This window comes from Theropithecus gelada, chromosome 20 (genome assembly GCF_003255815.1).
Source record: "Theropithecus gelada isolate Dixy chromosome 20, Tgel_1.0, whole genome shotgun sequence".
Classification (NCBI taxonomy): domain Eukaryota; kingdom Metazoa; phylum Chordata; class Mammalia; order Primates; family Cercopithecidae; genus Theropithecus; species Theropithecus gelada.
The window spans coordinates 60,775,099-60,785,802 of NC_037688.1; the positions used below are offsets into that span (position 1 = coordinate 60,775,099).

General features: G+C 48.3%; 1 protein-coding gene across 1 annotated transcript in view; it reads left to right on the plus strand.

Moving 5' to 3' along the window:
• The window catches only part of EARS2 (glutamyl-tRNA synthetase 2, mitochondrial), a 32,775-nt gene extending 22,571 nt beyond the window's left edge, over positions 1 to 10,204 (plus strand). Inside the window, exons 5-9 of the mRNA XM_025371182.1 lie at positions 1,389 to 1,497; positions 4,279 to 4,432; positions 4,544 to 4,674; positions 8,459 to 8,594; positions 9,372 to 10,204. Of these exons, the coding sequence (XP_025226967.1) occupies positions 1,389 to 1,497; positions 4,279 to 4,432; positions 4,544 to 4,674; positions 8,459 to 8,594; positions 9,372 to 9,455 (614 nt within the window). The 3' untranslated portion in view covers positions 9,456 to 10,204. The remainder of the gene's footprint in view (positions 1 to 1,388; positions 1,498 to 4,278; positions 4,433 to 4,543; positions 4,675 to 8,458; positions 8,595 to 9,371) is intronic.
• The last annotated feature ends 500 nt before the right edge of the window (positions 10,205 to 10,704 follow it).

Consider the following 10,704-nt stretch of genomic DNA (forward strand, 5'->3'; position numbering starts at 1 on the left):
CGCACCTAGTGAGGGATATAGCGCTTTAGGCCTATGCCTGATCACGGTGCCTGCTGACTGTGTGGGACTGAGCTGCTGCTTACAAGAAGCAGCTCCCAGCACCATGGTTCTTAACTTTTTTTTTTTTTTGAAACAGAGTTTCGCTCTTGTACCCCAGGCTGGAGTGCAATGGTGCGATCTCGGCTCACTGCAACCTCCGCCCCCCGGGTTCAAGCGATTGTCCTGCCTCAGCCTCCCAAGTAGCTGGGATTACAGGCACCTGCCACCACGCCTGGCTGATTTTTGTATTTTTAGTAGAGATGAGGTTTCACCATGTTGTCCAGGCTGTTCTCGAACTCCTGACCTCAGGTGATCTGCCCGCCTTGGTGCTTGAGCCATTGCACCCGGCCTGGTTCTTAACTCTTGACTGTGCTTTGGAATCAACTAGGAAGCTTGTAAAATATGCTCAGACCCCAACCAAACCCAGTTGACTCAGACTCTCTGGTACAGCCAGGCAATGAGTGTACTGTTCTGCAGCTCGTGTCTTGAGAGTAATGGAAATGGGTTTAGCCTGATTGTTTTCAGACCCTTTTTTCATTAAAGACAGAACCCTTTCTGAAAATGAAAACCTATTCAGGCTCTAGATATATAAATAGCTAGAAGTGAAATCCCTTTGGGCAAAGTGGAATCGGGGGCCCAGGGCTTGCTTACTCAGCCTCCCTTATGTTTGAAAGTAGAAGGAGGGCGGGCGCAGTGGCTCATGCCTGTAATCCGAGCACTTTGGGAGGCCAACGCAGGAGGATCATTTGAACCTGGGAGTTTGAGACCAACCCAGGCAATATAGTGAAACTCCGTCTCTACAGAAAAATTTATTTATTTATTTATTTATTTATTTGATGAAGTCTTACTCTGTTGCCCAGGCTGGAGTGCAATGGCACAATCTTAGCTTACTACAACTTCCGCCTCTCAGGTTCAAGTGATTTTCCTGCTTCAGCCTCGAGTAGCTGGGATTACAGGCGTGCGACACTACGCCTGGCTAATTTTTGTATTTTTAGTAGAGGGGTTTCACCATGTTAGCCAGGCTAGTGTCGAACTCCTGACCTCATGATCTGCCCACCTCTGCCTCCCAAAATGCTGGTATTATAGGTGTGAGCCACCATGCCTGACCCTACAGAAAAATTTAAAAATTAGTCGGATGTGGCAGTATGTGCCTGTAGTTCCAGCTACTTGGAAGACAGGCTGGAGGATCGCTTAAGCCTGAGAGTTTGAGGTTACAGTGAGCTATGATTGTACCATTGCACTCCAGCCTGAGCAGCAGAGCAAGATCCTGTCTCTTAAAAAAAAGAGAGGTAAAGTGGAAGGAGGAAGGGAGGGAGGAAGCTGAATGGCTGGGCCTCTCTTCTTTGCAGAGAACCAAATGGGCAGGACCCTGCCGGAACTGATCACGCAGTTCAACCTGACCCGGGTCACCTGTCACTCAGCCCTGCTGGACCTGGAGAAGCTCCCAGAATTCAATAGGTAAGTAGGGATCATGGAGATCCCCTGGTGGGAAAGGGCTTTCTTGCTCAAGACAGTCCCTACAGCAGAGGGTATAATGGACTCTGGTACCTAATTCTGTGTGACCATGGCTAAATCACCTAACCTTTTTGAGCCTCTCTTTCCTCTTCTCTAAAATGGGATTAATAACAGTACCAATCTTATATGATTGTTCTATGAAAGTATGTTGTATAGCCCTGGCACATACATAGTGCTCAGTAAATGGTATACATATATACATATATACATATATATATATATATATACACATATATATATATATATTTTTTTTTTTTTTTTTTTGAGACGGAGTCTCACTCTGTTGCCCAGGCTGAAGTGCAATGGCACAATCTCAGCTCACTGCAACCTCTGCCTCCCGGATTCAAGCAATTCTCCTGCCTCAGCCTCCAAAGTAGCTGGGATTATAGGTGCCCACCACTACACCCGGCTGATTTTTTTGTATTTTCAGTAGGGATGGGGTTTCACCGTGTTAGTCAGGCAGGTCTCGAACTCCTGACCTCAGGTGATCCACCCGCCTTGGCCTCCCAAAGTGCTGGGATTACAGGCGTGAGCCACCGCGCCCGGCAGTACATATATATTTATCATTAGCGTTGTATTCCTAGCCACCCCTTGTGTGGACTCTGTTAAGAACCAAAGCCTGGAGAGGGGTATCTTCATTTTAGACTCACCTCCCCCCATCAACCTTTCACCCAACCAACACAGTGAGTGAGCACTGTCCCATGGCATCTACTTTATATTTCATGTATTTGATATTGCAAGTAGCTCTTCACTTGGAAACCTCCAAATATCGTTCCAACTCAAATCATTGTTAACATGTCTGAGTCAAAGAGTATTAGTGTTGTCCAGGCGTGGTGGCTCACACCTTTAATTCCAGCACTTTGGGAGGCCAAGGTTGGCAGATCACCTGAGGTCAGGAGTTCGAGACCAGCCTGGCCAACATGGTGAAACCCTATCTCTACTAAAAATACAAAAATTAGCTGGACATGGCACATGCTTGTAGTTCCAGCTACTTGGGAGGCTGAGGCAGGAGGATCACTTGAACCTGAGAGGCAGAGGTTGCAGTGAGACAGGATCACACCACTGCACTCCAGCCTGGGCAACAAAGTGAGATTCTGTCATTAAGAAAAGTTATTAGTGGTTAAGACCATCAGCCAGGTGTGCACCTGGGGTGAGGGTCTTACTGATACTTTGCCTAGAGCACTGGTTTGGGGACACAGTATCCTCAGTGCATTTACTTGCATGAGCCCAGATAATTAACATCAGTTGCAGATATTTTAGGGCTGTTTATTTACTTCTTCCATCAGACGTATGATGAGGTCAGTTGCATGATTTTGCCCTGTTTTACATATGAGGAACCCAGGACATAGAGAGGTTAAGAAACTAGCCAAAGTTCACACAGTAAACAGTGGGCATCTTTTGAATGGGGCATTCAAGAGTGGATGTAGGCTGGGTGTGGTGGCTCACACCTGTAATCCCAGCACTTTGGGAGGCCGAGGCAGGTGGATCACCTGAGGTGAGGAGTTTAAGATCAGCCTGGCCAACATGGTGAAACCCCATTTCTACTAAAAAATACAAAAAAAAAAAAGAGAGCCCGATGTGGTGGTGGGTGCCTGTAGTCCCAGCTACTCAGGAGGCTGAGACAGGAGAATCACTTGAACGGTGGAGGTTGCAGTGAGCCAAGATTGCACCATTACACTGCAAGCCTGGGCAACAAGAGCAAAACTCCGTCTCAAAAAAAAATGCCACTTTCTATATATTTTAGAGGCTGGGTCTTGCCCTGTCACCCAGGTTGGAGTGCAATGGTGACATCTCAGTTCACTGCAGCCTCAAACTCCCAGGCTGAAGTGATCCTTCCCCCTCAGCCTCCGGAGTAGCTGTCTACAGGTGTGTACCACCACGCCAGGCTAAGTTTATTATTTTTAATATTTTTTTGTAGAGATGGCATCTCGCTATTGTTGCCCAGGTTGGTCTCAAACTCCTGGCCTCAAGTGATCCTCCCTTCTCGGCCTCCCAAAGTTCTGGGATTAAGCGAGTCACTGCACCTGGCCAAAAGCTTCTCCAGGTCCAATAGGGCTGAGTGGCAGGTGACCTGGGAAGCCAAGGTTGCAGTGAGTGGAGATTGCACCACTGCACTCCAGCCTGGGCAACACAGTGAGGCTCCATCTCAAAAATAAATAAATAAAAATAAAATGTCAGCTACTATTTTGAAAACACTGAAAACGTGGCTGGGCATGGTGGCCCACACCTGTAATCCTGGTACTTTGGGAGGCCAAGCTGGGTGGATTGCTTGTTGCCCAGCCTGGGCACCATAGCAAGACCCTGTCTCTACAAAAAATTAAGACATTAGCTGAGCATGGTGATATGTGTCTGTGGGCCTAGCTACTTGGGAGGGTGAGGTGGGAAGATCACTTGTGCCTCGGAGGTCTAGGCTGTAGTGAGCCATGATTGTGGTACTGCACTCCAGTCTGGGCAACAGAGCAAGACTCTCAAACAAAAACAAAAGCAAAACCCCTAAAAACAAAGCATGTCTCCAAGTTGCTTGGGACTTTCAGGCTATTTGTGACCTTAGTCACATCTCTTTCTTTTTATAAATGTAAAGAGAATTCTACTTCTAGCTTGCGAAAGGGAGGGCTCATGGAACCTGATATGTCATTCTTCCAACTTCACCCTCTCCCCAGGGGAGAGATGGTTTCGGTGGGTTGGGGTGTTGACAGTAGGGCAGCCCCTTGATTTCTTCCGCAGGCTGCACCTCCAGCGGCTGGTGAACAATGAGAGCCAGAGGTGCCAGCTGGTGGAGAAGCTGCAGGCCCTTGTGGAGGAGGCCTTTGGGAGCCAACTGCAAAATAGGGATGTCCTCAACCCAATCTACGTGGAGAGGATCCTCCTGCTGAGACAGGTGTGGTGTCAGGGGTCTGGGAGGCTGAGGGAGGGGCTACTGGGTGCTTCAATTCCTCCTCCCTTCCAGAGCCCTGTCGCTAGTGCATTCAATGACTGCCTCCTTCCCCAGGGTCACATTTGCCGCCTGCAGGACTTGGTGTCCCCAGTGTACTCTTATCTGTGGACTCGCCCTGTGGTGGGTCGAGCACAGCTGGACACCATCTCGGAGGAGGTGGATGTGATTGCCAAGCGTGTGCTGGGGTGAGTACCCGCAGGCTGAGCTCAGGATTCCACACCCTCCTTCCCCCTCTCCCTCCCATGGCTCCCTTTCCTTCAAGGTTAGGCTGTTGGGCCCCCAGCACAACCTCATGGCCAGTGAAAACGTGACCCTTCACTGGCTTTCATTGGTGGCAGGGCTTACCTGGAGGACCGGGCTTTCCCTGTACATAGGCCTGTGTTCACTGCTTGCACCCACCTGGTTGCATCCCAGCTCTGCCATGTACTCACCAGATTATGTCACCTTGCTCAGGCGGCTTCACTTTGGCCAAGTTACTGTACCTATTTGAGCTTCCTTTTCCTTCTTGGTAAGAGAGAGATGATGCTAACTCTTACTGTTAACAGTAATAACTTTCAATTACAAATGCAACCAAAGCTGACTTAGGCAAGAGGGGAATGATTGCTTATGTAGCTGCAGATGCTAGAAGAAGGGCTGCTGGAGGCACAGCTTAATGCAGGAGTCAGTACTCCATTACCAAGATTCGCTTTCTCTCTCTGCCTTTCCCCTTCTGCCCCTCCTCCCCGATGCTGACCACTTTTCCTGCAGAGGCTCTGTATCAGGTAACTAGAGGGCAAGTTTCTCTACCGGACAAAAGAAATGACAGCACACGTCCCCTGTGGAATTATATTTCTTCCTTATGTAGCAATCTGCAGGAAGTGGCTCAGGGCTCATCCTCCCACCTCAGCCTCTTGAGAAGCTGGGACTACAGGCACAGGTCACCACGCCCAGCTAATTTTTTTACTTTTTGTAGAGACAAGGTCTTGCCATGTTGCCCAGGCTGGTCTCAAACTCCTAGGCTCAAGCGATCTTCACGCCTCAGCCTCGCAGAGTACTAGGATTATAGGCGTGAGCCATGTGCCTGGCCGGGGCCTATTAGTTCTAATTCACCAGGATTCAGTGTCATAACTGCCTTTCTCCACCATGAGGCTGGATTTCAGATTTGCTCTGGGACTCCCTCTCGAGTCAGGAAAGCTGATATCCAAATGTTCAGGAGCTGCCAGATCACTAGAAATCCCTTCTATTCCCATGCCAAGCTCTGGGCCAGCTCTAGCGAGTCTGGAATTGCCATTTTTCCTGGCCTGGGGCCTGTCATTCTTTCATCAGCTCCTCGGCAGCCTGCTTCCCTGCAGTGCCACTGGGGAGAGTGTCTGCTTTTTTCTCACATTATATTTTATGTCTTCAGTATTTCATCTCCTGGATTTTGTAAATAGCAGTACTCATGTGACCCAGTTAATAATTGTCTCAGTCCATAGGGTTGCTATAGCAAAATAACGTAGACTGACGGCTTCAACAACAGACATTTCTTTCTCACAGTCTAGAGGCTAGAAGTCCAGGGTCAAGGTGCTGCTGATTCGATGTCTGGTGAGGGCCTTCTTCCTGGGCCCTTCCCTTTTCTGGCCCTTTGCTGTGTCCTCACGTGGTGGAGGGATGGGGGACCTCTCTGGGGTGTCTTTTGTAAAGGCACTCATCTGTGCATGAGGGCTCTGCCCACATGACCTGATCACCTCCCAAAGCCCACACCTCTGAATACTGTCCCCTTGGGGGTTAAAATTTCAACATATGAATTTAGGGGAACACAAACACTCAGAACATAGAGATGATGCAGTAAGAATGATCACCCTTGTCTGAAATTGAAACTCATCTGCTTCAGTGCTGACAGTTAGTAAGGAAATCTGTCTGCACTGAAAGGCTGTTTCTTCAAATCACTTATGAACCCAGTTCCCTGAGACAGTAGTGGTCCATACTGAGTTGACTTTGGAATGCAGTTGCCTGGACCATGTTTGAGCAGGCAGGGTCAGAATTGCCATCACAGATCATCTGTACCAGGAAGATGTCCAGCCTCAGTTCCTCTTCAGTGTCTCTGCTTTGGAATCTCCAGTAATAACTGAGGAGAGGCTGGGTGCTGTGGCTCATGCCTGTAATCCCAGTATTCTGGGAGGGTGAATGGGAGCATCACTTGAAGCCAGGAGTTTGAGACCAGCCTCAGCAACATAGCTTGACCCCATCTCTACAAAAAGTAAAAATAAAATTAGCCAGGTATGGTGGTGGGTGCCTGTGGTCCAAGCTGCTCAGGAGGCTGAGGTGGGAGGATCGTTTGAGCCCAGGAGTTTGAGGCTGCAGTGAGCTGTGATCGTACTACTGCATTCCAGCCTATGTGACAGAGCAAGATCCTTTCCCTTTAAAAAAAAAAAAAATTAATATTTTTGAAAAATGAGAGGAACTGGGAAGTTGCAGTGAAATATACTCATCCCCAGCCTATTCCCATCTCTTGACTAAGAATCAGGGCCAGGGCAAATTTTTGCAAGTCCAGTTCTAACTGATTGGAGAATTTCTCCTGAAACTAAAGCTTTTGGGGAGAGCATCTTGCTCAGCTGGACTGCCAGGATGTGGGGGTTGGTTGCTGGCCCGTTGGAATCCTAGAGGCTTCAATTTGTGGAAGAACAGCCATAGCAAGTTGGTGGCAGGACCGTTGCTGGAGCTGGGTGGGGACTTCTGATTTCTTCTCTTCTTGGCTACGTCTCCAAAGAAGTCTCCCTCTACCAATATTAAAGCTATATTTCAGATAATTTCCCAGAAATTATCCATTCTATGTCAAATCTATTCCTAAGTTTCTTTTTTGTCATGCCTACAAGCAGACCTGTTTCTTTTAAGATCATTTTGTAATGTCTCAAAGCTCTTGAATGTACTTAACTAATTTCTTAAATTTTTAAATTCAAATATAAAATGTAATACTTGGCCAGGCATGGTGGCCCATGCCTATAATCCCAGCACTTTGGGGGGCCAAGGTGGGTGGATCACCTGAGGTTAGGAGTTTGAGACCAGCCTGATCAACATGGTAAAACGCTGTCTCTACTAAAAATACAAAATAAGCCGGGCAGAGTGGCACGCGCCTGTAATCCCAGCTACTCAGGAGGCCAAGGCAGGAGAATCACTTGAACCCGGAAGGTGGAAGTTGCAGTGAGCTGAGATCGTGCCATTGCACTCCAGCCTGGGCAACAGAGTGAGACTCCATCTCAAAAAAAAAAAAAAAAAAAAGTACTATTTCTGAGTATTTATCATGTGTTCAGGCAGTTGGTGCTTTATAACTCTTTTTAACTCTCTAGGATATCCCTGTGCAGGACAGATACTATTATTTATTTATTTTTTTATTTTGAGACAAAGTCTCACTCTGTCGCCCAGGCTGGAGTGCAATGGTGCGATCTTGGCTCACTGCAACCTCCTCTTGGGTTCAAGCAATTCTCCTGCCTCAGCCTCCTGAGAAGCTGGGACTACAGGCGCCCACCACCACCCTTGACTAATATTTTTGTATTTTTAGTAGAAATGGGGTTTTACTATGTTGGCCAGGTTGGTCTCGAACTCCTGACCTCAAGTGATCTGCCCGCCTCAGCCTCCCAAAGTGCTGGGATTACAGGCGTGAGCCACTGTGCCAGCCTCAGATACTATTATTCTCCCCACTTTACAGATGAGAAAACTGAGGCATAAAGATTGAATGACACAGAGGTAGCAATGAGTAAAGCCTCTTATGGCACCTCTTACCTCCCTGCATTGTGACCACTGGCTTCTCTGTGTGTGGTCCCTTGGTAGTTTTTCCTTCCCGACCTGGATAAGGGAGAAAGTGGTCAATATCTTCCTCATCTCCCTCAAAACAGGCTTGAACATTGGTTGTGCTGCTTGTACTGTAGCTGATCAATAACCTTCTGAAGCCCTTCCTCCCACCCACTTGCCATTGGCCCATGCAGACCCTGTAAACTGGCCCTCTTCTTCTAGGCTTCTAGAAAGATCTGGTATGAGCTTAACTCAGGATATGCTGAGTGGAGAACTGAAGAAGCTATCAGAAGGTCTGGAAGGCACCAAGCACAGTAATGTGATGAAACTCCTCCGGGTGGCCCTCAGTGGACAGCAGGTAAGGCAGGGACACAGGTTGGATTGTTCCCTGGAGCCCCTCACTGATCCTTTGAACTTGTTTCCTGGCAGGCACTGAGCTCAATGTTCAAGATACAAGGATGAAAGAAATATGATCACTCCCCTCATTCAGTCAATCAACAGACACTATTGAGTACCTACTATGTGCAAGCATTGTGTTAGGTACAGTGGATACAGTATAGAATGAAACACACATTCATAATCTCTGCCTTCATGGGGTTTGCAGTTTATTGGGGATAACAGACCTAACAACAGCTTACTTAATATGGGAAAAACAGGCCAGGCATGGTGGCTCACACCTGTAATCCCAGCACTTTGGGAGGCCTAGGCAGGTGGATCATCTGAGGTCAGGAGTTTGAGACCAGCCTGGGCAACATGGTGAAACCTTGTCTCTACTAAAATTACAAAAAATTAGCTGGGTGTGGTGGTGCGCCTGTAATCCCAGCTACTTGGGAGGGTGAGGCACGAGAATTGCCTGAATCTGGGAGGCAGAGGTTGCAGTGAGCCAAGATCGTATCATTGTATTCCAGCCTGGGTGATAGAGTGAGACTCTATCTCAAAAAAAAGGCTGTGGTTGGGGGAGAAACAGGCTCCTAGGACCCATCCTTGTCCAGGGAAATAACACAAGCATGGATCCTCAGAACACAGGCAGCAGCGTGGGGGCTGGCCTGGGAATAATTTCTGCAGTCTGAGGCTAAGCTTCAGTTCTTTAGGCAGTTTAAGGTAGTAAGGCAATATTTGCTCTTTTTGTTCTCAGCAAGGACCTCCTGTAGCTGAGATGATGTTGTCCTTGGGACCAAAGGAAGTGCGGGAACGGATCCAGAAGGTGGTTTCCAGCTAGGGAGAGGATGTGTCGGGCAATGGAGATCGCCCTGAGAATCTGTGAGCTTAGAAACAGCTTTCAGAGACCAGAAGGAGGCCTGGGGCCTGTTGGGAAGTTTGCCGAAGGAACTAAGAGTGGAAACAATCTCTGGCTGCACACAAGTGCATTTATGGATCCACCACCGGCCCGTCCTTGTCAGCTGGCTGGGGAAGCCCAACCCATCTAACCTCCTTGACTCTGGAAAGGCATTCTCTGGGTCTGGTTTCTCACACATTACACAGCAGAGGTTCGGAGTTAGTTCATAGAAAAGCTAACATCCCGGAACAATGCAGAAGCCCTGGGTTTCAGTTTGCTAGGGTCCCCATAACAAAATGCCACAGAACCAGGTGGTTTAAACAACGGGGATTTATTTTCTTACATTTCCGGAGGCTAGAGGTTCAAGATCAAGGTGGCAGGCCTGGTTTTTCCTGAAGGCCTCTTTTCTTGACTTGCAGACAGCTGTCTTCTCACTGTGTCCTTGTGCGGTCTTCCCTCCATGCATACACATCTCTGGTTTCATTATGTGCCCAACGTTCCTCTTCTAAGAATACCAGTTGCACTGGATTTTAACTTTAACCAGCCTCATTTTAACTTAATCACTTCTTTAAATGCTCATTCTCCAAGTAAAGTCTCATTCTGAGGTGCTGGGGGTTTCTCAACGTAAGAATTTAGAGGGACACGGGCCGGGCGCGGTGGCTCAAGCCTGTAATCCCAGCACTTTGGGAGGCCGAGACGGGCGGATCACGAGGTCAGGAGATCGAGACCATCCTGGCTAACACCGTGAAACCCCGTCTCTACTAAAAATACAAAAAACTAGCCGGGCGAGGTGGCGGGCGCCTGTAGTCCCAGCTACTTGGGAGGCTGAGGCAGGAGAATGGCGTAAACCCGGGAGGCGGAGCTTGCAGTGAGCTGAGATCGGGCCACTGCACTCCAGCCCGGGCTACCGAGCAAGACTCCGTCTCAAAAAAAAAAAAAAAAAAAAAAAAAAAGAATTTAGAGGGACACAATTTAGCCTGTAGAAGCTGGGCAGCGGGATTCATGGGTCCCAGTTCTCAGGCCCCAAGGACTCAGAGCAGTAAAGGATACGTGACACAAGCAGGGCTGAACTGGATGCCAGCCTTTCTTTGGGGTTGTAAAAGGAGAAGTGACTCCACTGCCAAGGGTAAGCGTTCTTGTCTTATGCTACCCTTTATTCTTGAGCCTTGGGGCAGCTGTGTCTCCCTTCCCT